Source organism: Aythya ferina (genome assembly GCF_964211825.1).
Source record: "Aythya ferina genome assembly, chromosome: 2".
Lineage (NCBI taxonomy): Eukaryota > Metazoa > Chordata > Aves > Anseriformes > Anatidae > Aythya > Aythya ferina.
The window spans coordinates 69,273,485-69,291,467 of NC_140297.1; the positions used below are offsets into that span (position 1 = coordinate 69,273,485).

Below are 17,983 nucleotides of genomic sequence, written 5' to 3' on the forward strand. Positions count from 1 at the left end.
GGAGGATTTACCCACAGGCGTCGCGGGTAAATCGCAGTCCATGACCAGCGGGGATCTGGGGATACGCAGCCCGCAGCCAGGATGTCCATCCTTGCCAAAATGGGGGACTGGCAGGTAACGCGAGCCTCCTTCGCTGTTGGATTTTTGTTGTTGTTGTTTTGGGGTGGTGTTGTTATTTTGGGAGGGGAGATAGGGCTGGAACGGGGAAAGGCGTCGGGCCCTGCGGCCGCTGGCTGCGGGGGAAGGAGAGGGCTAAATTGTGGGGTGCGCCTACCTGCGCCCCCCCAGCCCAATCCCACCGCTTGCTACCTGTTGCAGGGGGACAGCCACGCCGTGGGCTCCCCCGAGCCTATCCCATGGGGAAAAAAAAAAAAAAGCCCCCCGCGGTTCCTACCTGGCCGGAGAGGTGCCAGGAGCGGCCCCCGAGACGAGTTGAAATCGGGGAGGGTGGCTTGGGGGGTAGCAGCGTGGCCCCGACCCCATGGGGCCGTAGGGTCCCCCCACCCCACGAGGGAGCCGCCACGCGTGGAGTAACTGGGGTAGTTTTGAGAAATCCCACAGCCTCCGGAACGTGCGGCCGCGATTTGGGCAGTTAATAAAAAGCGGAGGCGAAGGGGGCAGTTAAAGCACTCATGTTTTTGCTGCCGAAAACGATTTACTTTTTCCCGGACAGTGCAGCGCAAGATGGGAGCCCATCTTTTCTGCTCCCAACTTTTCGATTCTCGCGACTAAGTCTTTCCTTGTGCTGCTTTCTTCTTCTTTCTTTCTTTCTTTGGGGGGGGGGGAGGGGGATTTAGGGGTTGGGGGGGATGTAGCAGTAAGTTTTCTGCGGGAAAACATGCAGTAAACAAAAATATCTCTTAAGTTATTTTCCAAGTTAGTCCGGGCGTTATTTTATCAGGTCGGCGCGCAGAAGTGATCAAAAAAGCATTTCATTATTATTATTATTATTATTATTAGTTTTCTCCTAAAAGCAACCCTTACACGATTCCACCTACAGGCTATCTGCCTTGAAATTCACTCCTGAGTTCGCCGTGTGCCCCTTCCCTCCTTTTCGCCAAGCCACCCCTGCGGCTTTGTTGGGCCGTGCGGAGCCGTGCCCGCAGCCTCGAGGGGCTGCCCCGGGTGGTCCCGGGCGGGGGGCTCCGCACTCCTCGGCCGTGCCCCGCCAGGCCGGCGCTAAGGCGCGGCGACCCCCTGGGTTCCCTCCTCCCCCGGCCCGCATTAGCCGGCCTTAATCTGCCAGCTCCATTTGAACCTCAATGGGAGTAAAACCAACAATTTACTCTCCTGCCATTTGCAGACAAAAGAGCTGGTGAGGGGAGAGGGGGAAAGAAAGAAGAGCATCGAGGGGTAGGGAATGGAGGGGGGGAGCGCTGCATTTTGGGGCTGGGGGCGCGCAGGGCAGCGTGTTTCGGCTCCCCCGTAGGCACCCATAGGGGTTCCCCGCGGCCTGAAGGGTTGCTCGCTCCCGCAGGCGGTGAATGCGGCCTCGGTGTCGGGCGGTGCCCCCTGGGGGGGTTTCCCAGGTCTGGAGGTCCCCTGCGCGCCCCGCTCCGCAGCGGGTCTGGGGGCCCGACCCGTTCGAGCCGTGCCAGGCCCGAGGCAGCGGCCGCAAGGAGGGGAAAAAAATGGGGAAATGGAGCAACAGAAAAGAAACATTTCGGCTGGGCATCGCGGGAAACAAACAAAAAAAAAAAAAGAGGAGGTTGGAAAAGAAGCCCTAGAGGAGGGCAGGAGGAGCGCTCAGTTAGCAGTGGATTGTTAGGCAAACGAAGCGCTCCACCTAAGAAACAACCCAAGTTTTATTATGGCCATTGTTCTGTCCCTCTGCCGAAGTGCTTGCAAAAGACTTTTTGGCTCCTGATGCGTTCGCGTTACCGCTCGCTCAATGCTGTCTGGGAGGTTACGTTGTTGGTTTTTGTTTGTTTGTTTGAAGAGCAATAGCCAACAGACCCGAGAGGAAGCAAATAGTTTGTAAAAGACAGAAGCTTAAAAAGTATCCACCAAAAAATATAATTTAAAAAAAATAAAAATCAAAGCCGGAGGGCGGCAGCAGCTTCCGCAGAGAGCAATCAGCCTGGACAGAGCGCGGCCCGGGTCTCGTTGCTCTCCTCTTGGGTGTTTTCAACCCGATGGAAAGAGGAGGAAAAACCCTAAAAAGGAACGAGAAGGGTGGCTTCTCGGCTAGTCCCAAACTCCAGGCAGGCGGAGGGAGCCGCGCACGGGTGGTCAAAGGCCTCTGTCCCCACGCGTGGCTCGGCAAAGCCCCGTGGCCCGTGGGTCCGTTGTACCTGTGTCCGCCGCTGCAGGTTGTTGTGCTGGAGAGCAATTGGGCTATTGTTGATATGCTAATGAGGCGATTAGGCTGTTGGTAAAGAGCTGGAAAAGGGAAAAGTTTCGACCATTAGAGGGAGATCTCAGAGCGCGCAGAGGAGCAGTGCACAGCCTCCGCCAGCCGCGCTCCGCATACCAGAGGCACCACTTTAGTGAAAGGCAGGGAGAAACAAATCCTCTCTCACGCCAATCCATGAAAATGCTTTGGAAACTGACGGATAATATCAAGTATGAGGAATGTGAGGTAAGCGCTTTCCCGGGCCGGGGCAGAGAGCCCCGGGCCCCTCAGCTGCGAGCAGGACCCCGCAGCATCCATCGATCTCTGAATTTCGTTTAGGAAAACTTCTGCTCCTTCGCCAGGCTTCCTCGCGGTCCTGCAGCTGGAGAGGGGCTGGGGTCCTTCCCCAGGAACTTCGGGGCTTGTGGAAACCCAGCTTTGTCGGCAGTGTGTGAGGGAAGACAAGCAGGACGGAGGATGCAGCAGCGGTCTTGTCTCTAGGTAGATCCTCTCTAGATAAGGCTCTGTAGGATGCTACTACGCTCATCCGTGTGGATGGATGGCTGGATGGACGGATGGCTGGATGAATGAAAGGGCAAGGAGACAAAGGGAAGAGAAAGAATCGCTCTCGCACACCAGGTGCCCGAGGCACCCCTATAGATCTACTCGGGACCGACGCCTAAAATCCTATATTTCGCTGGAGCCGCGGCTCGCTCGTTGCGAGCTGCGCGCCTTGCGGGGCCAGCTGTGGAGCCGCAATCCGGGGCTGCGGAGCGGCGCCCCAACGCCAGCCTCCGCCCCGCAGGGCCGCGCTCCCCTGGCTCTGGGCAAGGATTTTGGGTCCTCCTGGGAGTGCAGCGCCCACCTAACGAGGGCTGGGAGATGTTCAGCATAGCCCCGGGTGCGTGCGTGTGTGTATGGGTGTGCATCTGTCTCTTGAGAAAGAGGCGAGTGGCTTTTGACCTTCCAGAAAGGAGAAGACGAAGAAAAAGAAGAGCCGTGCCCGGAATGGTTTGCCTCGTCCCAAACCAACGAATACCCTTGTCATGCGTTTTGCAAAAGTTGCCTGTGCCGTGCACTCGAACCGCGCAATAAAGGACTGCACTGTGCAAATGAATGTATTTCTTTGGTGCTGAGCCGGGCGGGGAGGCAGCCTCAGCCTCGGCGGAGCCTCTGCCGGCATCCATGCCAAGGGAGCGGGGGGGCACGCTCCCGTCCTCCCCCGCCGCGGCTTTTGGTGATGCTGTAGCGTAGGAAAGGGATGGAGGACTCGCCGTGCTTGCCGGAGATTAAATTATTTGGTGCTCGGGTCCTGGATCAAGCCGTTGGGATGAAGCTGCTCTCCCGGCGTGGGAGCCGAGCACTTAGATCCACTTGCTGGCGGAAGCCTGATTTCTAGGAATGAAGTGTCAGGGCTATCTTTCTATTTTTTTTTTTTTCTTAAGTGCTTTCCCCTGGCTGGACTTGGGGAGCAAGCCGTACCTCTCCCCTTCTTCCCCCACCCAGGACATGGGATTTTTAGGCGTGGGATTTCGTCCTCACTGCCTTTTGTCGCCCCCGCGCTGAGGGGATGTGGCACCCCGCTGCCCCCGGCTGCGGGATGCCACTCCTGGGAAGGGGATGCGGGCTGCAAGGGGGTTTGCGGGGAAAGGGGGGAAAAAATGGGGGGGAGGGAGCTCCTGCCCAGTGAGGGGCAGGCTCTGGGGAAAGAAAACCTGGGGGAGAGCGGCGGGGCGCAGCCCGACCGTTCCCGTCGCCGTTGCGTGGCCGGGCGGCGGAAAGTGGAGCAGCGCCCGGCCGAGGGAGTAGCTGGGGAGTTGCGCAGCCAGTCCGACGGGTTGCGCCGGAGCCCCGGCTTGTCTGGGCCGGGAGAAGCTCTCGCCGTGCCTCTTTTCCCGTCTCCCTCTCCCCCCCGCCCTCCTTCCCTTCCCTTCCTTCCCCGCCCGCTGTCTTTTCCCCCCTTCTTTCTTTTCCCGGCTCCTCCGAGAGGGGGGCCGAGGGGAGCCCGGTGAATGCTCCCGGGGATCCCCAGCCCCCTACCCCGGGCTCGCCTCGGCCTCGAAGAGGAGGAGGAGGAAGAGGAGGACGGCGACGGGGAGGCGGAGGAGGGCTGAGACGGAGCAGGGGAGACACCCAAAAAAAAAAAAAAAAAAGACCAAAAAACTTTCCCAGCCGCTTTCCGGGACGCACGGAGGCGAGCCGGCTCGGCGGCGCTGGGAGCCCCCCGGCGGGGCGCCGTCGAGGCATGGACGGGGCGGCGGCGGCAGCAGCGGGGGGGGGCGGCCCCCCGGAGCCCACCCCGCGGAAAGGAGGCGGCGGGGGCTCCTCGGAGGGTAGCAAGAGCCAAGCGGGGAGCCAGCAGCCGCTCTTCGCCGTGGGCTTTGAGGCCGGCTTCGCCCAGCAGCCGCAGCCCGAGGTGCGCCCTCGCCGGCCCGCGGGAGCAGGGGAAGATGGACTGGTGGGAGGGAAGGGAAGGGGAAGGAAGCGAAGGGAAGGAAGGGGGGATCCCGCGCCCCCTCCCCTCTCTCTTTCTGCCCGTCCTCCCCCCCTTTTCGCCCCCCCCCCCCCGCTCCCGCCGCACGCCCTCCCGTCTCCCACCCTCTCCCTCTCTCCAGATCTCTTTCTCTTTCACTTTTGCATGCCCTGCAACCTTTTAAAATGTTGCCCCTTTCCTGTGATTCGTCAGACGCAGCAGCATGTCCCCCCTCTCGCTCTCCCTCTCTCTCCCTTTTTGTCTCTCTCTCTCTCTCTCTCTCCCTCTCTCTCTCTCTCTCCCTCTCCCCCATCTCTGATTAGATACACTGATTCTTCATTCAATGGACGTCATTTAGAACAGGCTCTGCCTTGAGTTGCCTTCTCGCTTCACGCTCGATTTCCAGCCATTCTTCCCTTATTAAGTATTCGTGTAATATTAATAGTCATGAATATCTGCTATTAGGAGTCTCCAGGAAGGCAGCAGATCTGTTATTAGGAGCTCAAGTGAACCAGCAGCTAAGTCAAAGGAGAAAAAAAAAAAAAAAAAGAGACAGAGGAGAAAAAAAAAAAAAAAAGGATTAAGAAACAAACACACACGCTAAAAAGCGGGAAAAAAAGGCAAAAAAAAAAAAAAGCGCAAAACCAAAAAAAAAAAAAAAAGCGACCAACTTTGACTCCTCACACCACGCCAGGATAGAGAGAGAGCTCGCCTTTGCAAGAGCCGATGAAGGGCAGCCGGGATCGGTGCAAGTTCTGATGGATTATCGTGGCGCACCCGCGGAGCAGCCCCGGCGCCCCGGTCCCCCCCGCGCCTAGCGCCGGGCTCCGGCCGCGCTCCCTCCGCGCCCGCGCAGGCTCCGCCGGGGGCTGTGCGCGCAGCTCCGGCCACTTTGCTCTGCTTTTTTGTTGTTGTTATTATCGTTATTTTTTTCTGCCCTGCCTCGTAACCCCCCGACTCTTCGCAGATGTTAGTGCACAGTTTTTCGGCTATGGTGAGTGGCTTCGCGGCTCTCTCGGAGGGGGATCGGGTGCTGGGTGTTGCTATTGTTGGTGGCGGTGGCAGCCGGGCTTTCGCATCCAGCGTGCTGGAGAGGGCTCTTTTTCCTTCCTGCATTTTTATTAAATCGGTGCTTTACCTTCCCTTCTCTCTCTCTGTCTTTTTTTTTTTTTTTTTTTTTTTTTCCTTCTCTCTCACTCTCGTGATTTTTTTTTTCTTCGTTTCGTTTTTTTTCTCCCCCTACGATTTTTATTTTATTTTATTTTGTTTTTATTTTATTTCGTTTTTAATTTATTTTGTTTTATTTTATTTATTTTTGGTTTGCGAACGGCAAAAGGCTTTGCTTGGACCCCGCCGCTCAGATTTCTCCCCCTTGCCACCTGCAAACGGGATATTTCCAGCTTTCCCGTTTCCTTTTTGCGGGCCCGTGGCCCTTTCCCTCCGACCCCCCCTTCCTCCTCCTTCTCCTCCTCTTCCTCCTCCTTCTCCTCCTCCGCGGAGGCCATGCCTTTTTCCCCGGACGTACCTGCGGGCTTTTTTGCCCGGCCTCAGAAGCCTCCAGAGCCGGGGATCCCGCATCCCCCCGCCGACCCCTATTTCCCTCGGGCAAACGGGGGGCTCGGTGCGGCTTTGCCCCCGGGTGGTCTGCGGAGGGGCCCCGCGGCAGTGCCTTCGCCCCGACACATTCCCCAAAGTTGCAAGGGGAACGGGTGGGTGGTCAGAGCCCATTTCGGCGTCTTCTGGTAACAAGATGGCAGTGGTCTTTGATTTCCCACGTTTTTCTTGGGATGCGTTAGCGGTAATCTCGGCGGCTGACTCCGTCTTAATTTTGCTCAGGGCCGGCAGGAGCGTTTTTTGGGTGGCAAGAGCGTTATTCTTATTATTATTTTCCTACGGCACGCTTAGAAATGATTCTTTCTATTTGCGGGAAATACCTGCTCCTGCAATGCCCGGGCGCGATCTGTTGTGAATCCACGCTGTGCCGCCGCAACATTTCATGAATTGTTGTGAGCAGTCCTGCTATGAGTAGTGCTATCGCCGCTGCTATCGTCGTTGTTATTGTTATTATTCGAGAAGCGAGAGTACCTCAGGATTTTGTTGAAAGGGCGGGGGGGGGGGCAGAAAAATCCTCAGCTCTGCCTCCGAGCAGGCGGATCGCCCGGCGGGTGAAATTTGGAAGCCGCTTTTGACGAGAAACAGTTTGATTTTATCTTTTGTTTTTCTTTTCTCCCCCCCTCCTTCTCCTCCCCGTGTCCTTCCCCCCTTCCCCCCCCTCCCCATTTTGACACCCCCACACCCTAGGAGCGCCACGACAGCACCAGCAACGGGACGGCCCGGCTGCCCCAGCTGGGGACCGTGGGTCAGTCCCCCTACACCAGCGCCCCGCCGCTCTCCCATACCCCCAACGCCGACTTCCAGCCTCCCTACTTCCCCCCCCCTTACCAGCCCATCTACCCCCAGTCTCAGGACCCCTACTCCCACGTGAACGATCCCTACAGCCTCAACCCCCTCCACGCCCAGCCGCAGCCCCAGCACCCTGGATGGCCGGGACAGAGGCAGAGCCAGGAAACGGGGCTCCTGCACACGCACCGGGGGCTCCCCCACCAGCTTTCGGGCTTGGACCCCCGGAGGGACTACCGGCGGCATGACGACCTGCTGCATGCCCCGCACGGGCTGGGCTCGGGGCTGGCTGACCTGCCCCTACACTCCATCCCTCACGCCATCGAGGACGTGCCGGTAAGCCCCGCTGCTCGGGCCCTTGCATCCCTCCGGCATCACTCCCCACATCCCTCGGGGGGGCAGAGGGCAAGGGGAAGGGGGTCTCCCCCCAGACCTTCTCCCCACTAAGCAAAAAAGGGAGGGGGGCAAGGAGACCCTGAGCCCCCCACACAGAACAATGGGTTCTCACGTTTCGTCCCTGCACGATGCCTCCCTGTTAGCGTGCCCGCTAAAATATAAATAAATCAAATTACTGTCATCGTTAACAATATCTTTCCTTCTCAATGACAATAAGCTGTTACGATTGGAAGAATGTATAATATCACCACAGGGCCGTGCATTTGGGGATTTCTCGCTGCCTTGGGAAAAGCATTAGTCTGAAATGCGAGATCTCATTAAATGTCCTCTCAGGCAAACGTAAAGGGAAAGAGGGGAAAGAAAAGGGGAAAAAAAATAAAAGTGGGTGAATGTGGTCTTAAAAGAAAAAAAAATGTTCCCCATGATTACAGAATTGGCATACAGGATAATGACATCTAAAGTTGTAAGAGGATACGGGCAGATCCTCTTCTCCAAAGGAATTAATTGACAAATCAGAGGAGAGGTATATTAAAATGCTGCCTTATTCTTTTAGCAGTAGTGCAGAGGGATGACCTCATAAATCATTAGCTATAGGTTATCAAATTCTAGCCAGACCTGCTACACCCTATATTAAATTAAATGTTTGGAGCCTATTGGGTGGTGCGTTATTTGGGGGATCTAATTTTGTTATCAATAAATACAGATTAAAAAATGATTCCTAATTAAGCATGACATTAGCACGAGGGCTATTTACAAAGTGAGCCGTGCTATTGTTCAGTTAGGAAAGTGGCCTTATGCAACGTGATAGGAATGACTGCTTGTGATCAAAGTTCATCTTTCTGGGTTTCTCCCTGAAAATAGAATTAGAACATGCCAATAAATTTATTAAAGCCCACAGAGCTTGTGCTAAGGGGCTGAAGCTGCTTTACTTTGCAACGAGGAAAGAGGAGGAGGGAATTGTGGTATCTGGATGTGATTTTTGCTGAAATGCCATCCCAAATTACAGGATCAAATATTACAACAATATATTCGCTGACAGTTTAATGAGTACAGTTTCGTGTTGCAAGGATAATGTTCAGATGAACTTACCTATTTTGGGGGGTCATTTTGAAATCTTTTGTAAATCATATTCGGGGAAAATAGTGAATTTATTACAGCCCTCATCTGGCTAAATTAGCCACAGAAAATTGCTGGTTATGTTTAGCAGTTTTGCAATAAACGCATATGTTTCCCAAAGTGGAGGATTTAGTAAGCAATTTGGATCCGTTAAAAACAGGTCGATTCTTTTAACCTGATATAAAATAACACGGAGGCAATAGTAAGAATAAACTAATTTGTTGACTGTGAGCCCCTGACTGCTGTAGGAACGTGACCTAAAATGTTCTCTTGAATTCCCCCTCACTGTGATTGTGCTTTGTTGCAGTGGGCTGGCTTGGGAAGCCTCTTGTGCAGATATTTTAAGTACAAATCATTTTATTTGCCTTTGTAAGATCTATGAATTAATAGCATTGCTATAGTTTATGAAAACCAAATGCCATCTGGTTTAAATCCTTAAACCAGCCCAGCCAATTTTATTTTACTCTCTGTAAAACTGAATCAGCAGGATGCATGAAGGAAGGCATAAAAATAAGATAATGTATCTTTTGGGAGCATTTATCTAGTTATGAAACAACAACAAAATCCTTTGCAGAAATTTGGGTCGTGGAAAGCGTGATTTTTCAAAATTTTCTGTTGCTGCAACAGCTAACCTTTAATAAAAGGGACCGCTAAATATTTAAGAAAATCAAGTAGACGGTGAAAATTATTTAATCATAAATATCTCTGTGGGATTTTAAACTTAACAGTCCTCCCTGTATGGAATATGTGTAGAAATAACACAAATAAAAGTATTATGCCACACTACATTTACTTTATGGGTTTAGGGTGCATGCATAAAGGGATCATATTTCCCCATATAGTTAAAACACAAGAACTGCAGCAGTAGTCATTTCTGAACATTTCTCAATTTAATTATACTTAAATCCAGAAGCACTTTAGGCAAGTTACAAATGAGAGCATTGAGTATAATAAAACCTGTAATAAAGCAACTTAGTACCATCCACCCGGAATCATTGAGATCAGGCACAATTAACAGGAGCATAAATCCAAGACAGAATGGAAAATGTTAGAATCAGTATTATTGTTGGACAAAGACTAGAGAAGGAAGTAATAGTTTTTTAAATGGTAATGCCTGTGTTTTGTAACGATTGCGAAATCTTCTATCTCAGCACCACTGGTGTTAATTTGTAAACACAGCCAGACATTATATCGCTTGTCATTTTTTTTGAATTAGAAAACATGATTTCATTTGACTTTCTAATCACGTTGCGGCGCGGGCGCGCAAAACCCCATCTGCAGCCTCCAGCGCGCAAAAGTGCGAGCGGACAATAGTGGGGACCCCGGGGCTGCAGGGGCTCGGCCCGGCTTGGCTCGGCTCGGCTCGCCCCGTCGGTGCGGTGCGGGCGCTTCTTTGTGCTCCCTTGCGGCGGGGAGAGGCCGGGCCGGGGAGGCAGAAAGGGAGGCTGGAGGCCGACCGGGCGTCGGGCTCGGCAGGACGAGTCCCGAGGGTGTGGGGTGGATCTTTGTTCTTTTTTGCTGTTGTTGTTGTTAGCATTATTATTTTTTCTCGTTTTTTGTGGAGAAGAGCGGGGAGGGAGGCAGGGTTCTTCCGTGCGAAGGAAGCGCCCCCGAACCCCGTCTCCTCTCCGCCCCCCCGTTGTCGCTTTCCCTCTGCCCGGTGCCCTCCGGGGCTCCCCTCCCACGCCCCGCTGCCTTTCGCCGGCGCCGCGCACTGACAGCCCGCCTCTCTCCCTTTCGTTGCAGCACGTAGAAGACCCCGGTATTAACATCCCGGATCAAACTGTAATTAAGAAAGGTGAGCTGCTTCCTCGTGCGTGGTGGCAGAGCCTGGGCGCCGCTGGCCAGGGGCTCAGAGGCAGAGCAGGGTAGCCGGGCTCAGCCCTGCCCTGGAAATGTCCAACAAAGCCGAGCCGGTGCTCTGGTGCCTCAGCAAGTGGCTCCCTTCCCAGCTCTGTGCAGAGCATCGGTATTTAATCGTTGTTACCAAACTGGGCTCTGGAGGAGAACAATCTCTTCCTTCCCCTTCGTGTTTTTGTGGCTAAAGTGCAGTGGAGAATAGCTGGGCTGCTGGAGAGCAAGGGGCTAGATGCTGGGAGATGAGTTGTGCTTAGCTTTGTGCTCTTTGCTTTGCTTGAGACTGAAATTGCTGGGAAGCTGAAACTGCTGGGAGGCCGGTCCCGGAGTGGTGTATGCGGGGCACTGTCGGCATGTCTCCGCTCGGACGTGCGCTCCCACCGTGCTCCGGATGGGAAGGCGGCACAGGGCGCTCTGCTCTCGGTGTGAAGGTGCAAAGCCACCCGGGGGTGCTGTGCCAAGCAAGGTGCCGGCTCACACCACTCTCCCCCCAAGCCCAGCCGCTGCGCTTAAAGTTTTGTCCCCTTCCCCTGCCCGCGAAGCCTTTGTCACGTCAAATTAGACGTGCAAGGGATAAATCTTAAGAGATGCTCTTTCCGAGCCGACATGATAATTGGCTCTTTTATTAGTAATCTCAAGAGTTCGTTTAACTCCTGGCGTATCTATTAGCCCTCCCAGAGCTATTAATGTCACAAGCCATCTATCCAAAACGGCGGGGGCCCCTTCGGGCCGGGGCTGGGGGGCACGGGCGAGGACGGAGCCCGAAGGCTCCCGCTGGGCCCCGGGAGAGGGAAAAGGGGCGCGGGTGTCCGCGGCCCCCCGGGAATCGCCTCCCTCGGCGTCCAGCGCTGGGCGCCCCGTTTGTTTTCCCTCTTCTGGTGGCGTTGTTCTGGTGTCGGGCAGCCGCTCCGCTCTCCCGCTGCGGACCAAGGGGTGCCTGCCCTCGCCTCACCCCCCCCCGGACCCCCCCTCCCGTAGCCCGGCGGCCGCCTCTCCTCCTCCTCCTCCTGCCCCTTCTCCCCGCCCGCTCCTCACCCTCACCGCCCTGCTCCTCCCTCCCTGCAGGCCCCGTGTCCCTCTCCAAGTCTAACAACAACGCCGTCTCCTCCATCCCCATCAACAAGGACGCGCTCTTCGGCGGGGTGGTCAACCCCAACGAGGTCTTCTGCTCGGTGCCGGGCCGCCTCTCGCTGCTCAGCTCCACCTCCAAGTACAAGGTCACGGTGGCGGAAGTGCAGCGACGCCTCTCGCCGCCCGAGTGCCTCAACGCCTCCCTGCTGGGCGGAGTGCTGCGGAGGTGAGGGGCGGCGGGATGGCGGCGGGCTCCGCTCCGTGTGTCTGTCTGTCTGTCTGTCTGTGCCCTAACGGGCGCCCGCGAGCTGAGAAGGGGGGGAATGGGAGGGGGGGGGCTCAGCGCGCACCCCCCCTGCCGCCAGGGGTCGGGGCAGAGCCGGCAGAAAGGGGGCGGGGGGCGCTCCAGCCACGGCGATGCTGCCTGGAGTGGGTGCCCCTCCGTCACGTCATGTACCCCAATAGCAGTGGCACCCCCAAACCCCTGGGCTGTGGAGACCACCACCCCCCCCCGCTGTAACGTAGTCCAGACAATTAAAGAGTGTTTGGGCAGGGAATAAACTCCAAGGGACAAAACGCAGGCAATAAACTCCAGGGTTAATTGACCAAAGTGGTCCGTCTCCTGTCCCCATCTCTGTCAGGAAGCTCATCTGTGGGGAGATGAACCCCTGTGCATTCGTCTCCCCGTTCATGTGTGGTGGTGTGGGCTCCTGACCTTCCCAGCTAGTGAAATAATGTACTGGCCCTCGCCAGAGAGCAGGCGGCCCCTTCAGGGACATGGCAGGTGAGGGTGTGAAGAGGGTTGTCACCTCACTGTGCAGCTCCTATCCACGCATTTAGCTCAGCTTTCAGCCCTTTCTCCCCCAAAACCTCCCCTCAACACCTCTTTGGTGGTGAATCTCCCCAAAAAAACTCTCCTTAACACCCCTTTGATAGCAAATCCCACCCCAAACCTCCCCTCAACGCCCCTTCTGTAGGAGCACGGTGTCCAGGGCCGAATCCTGTCCCTCTTTTCTAACCATCTTTCTGTCGTGGTGCAGGGCAAAGTCCAAAAATGGAGGGCGATCCCTCAGAGAGAAACTGGACAAAATAGGGCTAAACCTGCCAGCCGGGAGGCGCAAAGCTGCTAACGTCACCTTGCTCACTTCGCTGGTGGAGGGTAAGTGACTCCACGGGCCAGGAGGGTTGGTGGGATAAACCTTTCCCATTGGTTTTCCCCAGCAGGACGAGGCTTAGGTTTTTTTTTCTTTCTTTCTTTTTTTTCTTTTTTTTCTTTTTTTTTCTTTTTTCCCTGAGTCAGTGCTGAGGCATCGTTGTGTTTGGTCAGATAAAAACGTACGTCTCTGCCTTTTGTTTTAATGTGAAACAGGCTTGCATGAGTCCTGCAGACTCAGCAGTGTGTCCCACCGTTGGTTGATTTGCTTTGGACTAGATCTTTTCAGGGTCCTGTCCCACTCCCGTAGTCAGGCCAGTAATCCCTCCCCAGTGTAAACTGGTTTTGTTGGTGGCAGCAAGCGGGGGCTGCGGGCTTGGTCTTGCCAGTGCTGGATTAGAAGTTACAGGGAGCAGAGTCGCTGCCATCCTTCTTCCACCGGTGGACAACTAGGCGATCTTAAATGTCAAAAACTGCAGCCACGTTAGGATTCGCCTCCCTCCCGCCCCCAGCAACATAACAGTAAATCATTTGAGTTTTCCGACATCTGCATTTGAGAAATGCGTGACCATTACTTCCTGAATTAATTTGGGAATCCTTGACCTAAGCTATGAATTAATGGTGTCCTGAAAGCCTCAAAGTTGCACTCCCCCCTTTCCCTTTTGGTTCTCATTTTCAGAACATATGTTCCCTTCATTATATCATTCTCCTCTACTTTGCTCTGGCCAGAAAACGTGCGCTTACTTTTAACACCTTCAGATGTCCTATGCTTTCAGAACTTGGAGGTGGGAAGCTCAAGACTTTGCAATCATTTAGTTTTGAAACAGTTGCTTTGCCACCCTGGCTGGCACAAAGTAAACCCACGACCAGAAAATACATCCTCCTCCTTTCTCCTTACTTGTAGGTTTCACAACGTTTTGGACTGCTTCAGTCTGCAGAGTGCTTTTAACCTCAGCCCGGGCTGTGTAGGTTAGCTTAAGTTTGGTTGTGTAGGAGGGAATTTGTAGCTTTGTTTTGTTGTCACTTTGCGTTCTGCTAGAGATGTTTCATGTTCAAAGGGATGGGGAAAGAAGCACTGTGCCATGCCAGACTTCTTTTTTTTTTTTTTAAAAAAAAAATCAGATTAGTAGCTGTATTATATTTATACTGCGTGAAAATTACTGTGTCTTTATGTTTTTGAAAAGGCTTTGCAATTGCATCAACACACCGTACTAAAAAAAATCACGAGGGGAGAACTTGTAAAAAGTCTAGATTTGGTAGACACTTAACATTATTTGTGATGTTAATGAATATGGAAGATGTTTTATGGTAATCTATTGTTCTGCTTGGCTTTGGCATACAATGGCTTTAAAAGAATGATTTTATTTTTTTTTAATAAAAATAAAAAGCAAAACAGAGGCCTGATCTCCAGTTAGCTTAGTGGTGGTGGCTAATTTTGGGGGGATGATAGTATAAACATTGCTTGGGCTTTGAGTCCTGTAGCGATGAGGCAGTTTCTAGAGTACTGTTATTGTTTATGATCCGCTCCATTTTATGGAAACAAGCTCACTGGACTGAGGCTTTGAAGCTCTAATTGGCGCATGCGTTCTTCCGGAGCTAGAGCTAATGGCAGGAAGCCCTGCAGTAAAAACCAACTGGTTCAGGAAATTAAAACCAAAGATTTGAAAATCAACAAAACAGACAGACTCAGTGGAATGACCCTAAAATTCTCATGGTTAATCGTTTGGGGGTGAACATATAATTATATGCGATCAAGTTAAATTTTAAACACTTAGCTGTTTAATGCATTTTATTTAAAAGAGCTCTAGGAGTAATTATGATCAATATTAATCATTGATGCGTTGCAAAAGAATATAGAGACATGGCCGAGGCAAACAAATATTTCTGGAGTAAATAGCTTTGAATGAAATATGTATGAATGGCTGTTGTATACATGTGTATGTGTAAATGTAAGCGCACATTCTAGGTGCATGGAGCCGGTCTGTATAAAATCTGTTAGTCAATGGAAACTTTAAAAAGAAAAATCTAGTGTGAGATTTCACTTGTAATGGCTGGCATGAAAATACACATTTGCATTGCCCTAAACTGAAGCAAAGACAATTCCTACACGGTAAGACGTGATTAGCATTTCTTACCATACCTTTTTGTAAAGAAACAAGTCCAAGTCTTTTAGAAGAAACTGAGTAGAAGGTAGTACTTTATTTCCTAATGGATTTTTGCCTCTCTGCCATGTGTACTGATGAGCTGTGTGTTTTCCTCCCGCATCTCCCTTTGCAGGAGAAGCAGTGCATCTAGCTAGAGATTTTGGGTACGTTTGTGAGACAGAATTTCCTGCCAAAGCAGTAGCTGAATTTCTCAACCGACAACATTCCGATCCAAACGAGCAAGTCACAAGAAAAAACATGCTTCTAGCTACAAAGTAAGACATTTTACCTTTCTGGCATGTTGCTCAGTTGTGAGGGGAGGGCGAGAGACCCGGGTTTGGGGCCTTTGTGTGCAAGTGTTTGCCACGTAGTCAGTGGCTAATGGTTTTGCAAATTGTGAGGGAGTGTGTGCCCTCACGCTCTAGGACTGCTGCATAACCCAGCTTGATCTCCATCGAGTTGGTTTGTGTGAGGATTACCTTGAAAGTGAGTTGTGAAAATCGTGGGTGGATGTTTAGTTAAAGAAAAGGCAATAATTCTTCAAAGAAAAACATTTTCCAGGTCTTTTCACTTAGCTTATCACTTTAGGTGGAAGGGGAAGTTTTCCCATTGACAGTAAAATAAAACTGGCACATTAAACCAATTTCAGTTCATTAAAATCTGCAATGGTTCTTTCTTCCCTAGGAGCTCGGTTACTTAGTGAATATAGGGATATTAAAAATATATTTTAAATGCCAATCTGTACGCAGTTAAAATGCTAGTGGAGTTTATCGTTGGTGGGGCTGACTAGACTTCCAGGTGGTGTGTGAAAAGAAAATGATTGTTTTGATATGTTTGCTGGAAATTAAAAGGGCTGTTTAGTAGCCCTTAATTACCATTGGAGGTGTCACCAAAGGGCACAGTGCCAGAGGGCGCAGGCAGAAGATGGGAGCCAGTTTATGGCTGGAAGACATTAACGTGGGTTTTAGAACACAAACTATTTCAACACGCCTCTAAGCTCTTGCTATAAGGTGTGTTATTTCCCCAAACGTTTGTGCAGCGAGCAGGTGATACAGCCTCACTTCTGCACCGTGCCCTCGTATCCTCCCTTCCTGGCTCCCTGGAAGGAAATTTCCAGACTCCAGTTAGCGTCAGCCTTCCCCTCTGTGGCAACGTCCCTTCGGATTTCGAGATATAGATGTACATATATAAGTGCTTCAGAATACCCTAATTTAAAGCCTCTGTTCCCCTCTCTGCCCTCACTCTTTCTTCCTGACACGTGGGCATGTTTTAGCCTCATGCAGAAGGAGGCCCGAGGCTCTCTCCAGTTCCAAAACATGAATAAATCCCTGAAAAACTTTCTTTGGATATTACTCCCCATCTCTTCCGTTCCCTTTCGCTGGAGAACTTTAAACTGTGTTACAGTTCTGTTCCAAAACCCAGCTGGGAAGGGATGTGTGTTTGTAGGAAGTAGGTGAAGGGGTGCGATGCGGGGATTGCTGGGGTGGACAAAAGATGCTCGCGTGTGCGTGCTGCTTGTTGTTTGCCTGTGCATTGGCTGGGGCGTGAGGCATGTGCGCAATTGTGCGTGTATGCGAGGTGAGGGGAAGAGGTTTGTGCTTGCCTGCCAAGAGTGAGAATCGGGGGAAAGGTTGTGCAGAAGGACGGGTGGAGAGTGCGTGTGCATGTGTGCACTCGGGGGCAGCAGCCCCCTTGATCCAGGGCCTTGTGTAATCTAGCAGGGAGTACACACAGACTTTGCTGCTGACAGCGATGGTTCATTTCTCTCCCTCTCTCTTCCTCTCCCTCCTGCCCTCCCTCCCTCTCTCTGTCTCTCTGCTCCATTTGTGCTACAGACAGATCTGTAAAGAGTTCACCGACCTGCTGGCTCAGGACCGATCTCCCCTGGGGAACTCGCGGCCCAACCCCATTTTGGAGCCGGGCATCCAGAGCTGCCTGACCCACTTCAACCTCATCTCACACGGCTTCGGCAGCCCGGCGGTGTGCGCTGCTGTTACTGCCCTGCAGAACTATCTCACCGAGGCGCTCAAGGCCATGGACAAAATGTACCTCAGCAACAATCCCAACAGCCACACAGACAACAGCACCAAAAGCGGCGACAAAGAGGAGAAGCACCGAAAGTGAGGATCCCCCCCCCCCCCAACTCCTCTCCCTTCCCCCCTTACAGCCCATCAGTCCATTCGTCTCCCTCCTCCCTCTTCCCTGCACCCAGCACCCCAGGCTACAGCAACAGAATGAGCGTCCTTCTGCCAATCTTGTTCTCTGACTCTGCAGGACTGCTCTGCCCTCTCCCCGCACCCTTTCCCAGCATCCACATTTCCATTTTTTCCCTTTTCACTTGCCCCTCCTCTCCCCCGCTGCTACCATCGTTTTACCACTCCAGTTTGGAGCCTAAGAGAACAGAACAGGGGGACGGAGCCAGCAAAGAGAAAAAGTTCTGTCTTGAGTTTGTGGACATTTTTTTTTTAAATAAAACAAAAGGAGGAAAACAAAAACAAAACAAAAAGGACCTTTTTTTCTAAAAATATATTAAAAATAATAATAAAAAAAGAAATAAATAATACTAAAAAAAAATTCTATGAGCTTCACCGGACTGAATCACCACCTTCCCTTACATAAACTTCAGTTAAGATTGTAGCCATATTAAGAAAAAAGTGAAAAAAGTGCAACAGCAAACAAACAAAGAAAAGGCAAAAAGGACTGATGACATTTTATCAGTATTGTGAATAAACTTGAACACAAAACACAAGCAGTTCCATGTCATATCTTCAGTTATAGAACTTTTTCCTGTCAAAGGTAAAGCGACCAACTTGAACTTTCTATTGCAACACGGTTCACGGTTATTATATAAGGGAATCAGTGTTCATGTATGTATATATTTATTTATGTGTAATTTAATGGGAATTGTAAATATGGTGAGTCTGTTTTAAGCCTTTTTTTATTTATCTGGTGATCTCGTTTACCTCTTGTTTAGTGGGTTTTAAATCTTCCCCTCTTAGTTCATCATGTGGTTCATGGTACTTATTTAGATATCAGAG

General features: G+C 51.9%; 1 protein-coding gene across 4 annotated transcripts; it reads left to right on the top strand.

The window, feature by feature from the left end:
• TFAP2A (transcription factor AP-2 alpha) lies at positions 1–17,694 on the top strand. Of its 4 annotated transcripts, XM_084507538.1 has the most exons (8): positions 2,389–2,581; positions 5,776–5,802; positions 7,110–7,544; positions 10,467–10,518; positions 11,643–11,874; positions 12,689–12,807; positions 15,079–15,220; positions 16,781–17,694. In XM_084507538.1, exons 1-8 carry the CDS (start codon positions 2,531–2,533, stop codon positions 17,067–17,069), a joined length of 1,347 nt encoding a protein of 448 aa, XP_084363664.1. In that variant the 5' UTR covers positions 2,389–2,530; the 3' UTR covers positions 17,070–17,694. The 4 variants fall into 4 exon arrangements, with proteins under 4 accessions (XP_084363662.1, XP_084363661.1, XP_084363664.1 ...); XM_084507536.1 differs by lacking the exons at positions 2,389–2,581; positions 5,776–5,802 and adding an exon at positions 1–114; XM_084507535.1 differs by lacking the exon at positions 5,776–5,802 and having other exon boundaries at positions 2,045–2,581.
• Positions 17,695–17,983: the final 289 nt, after the last annotated feature.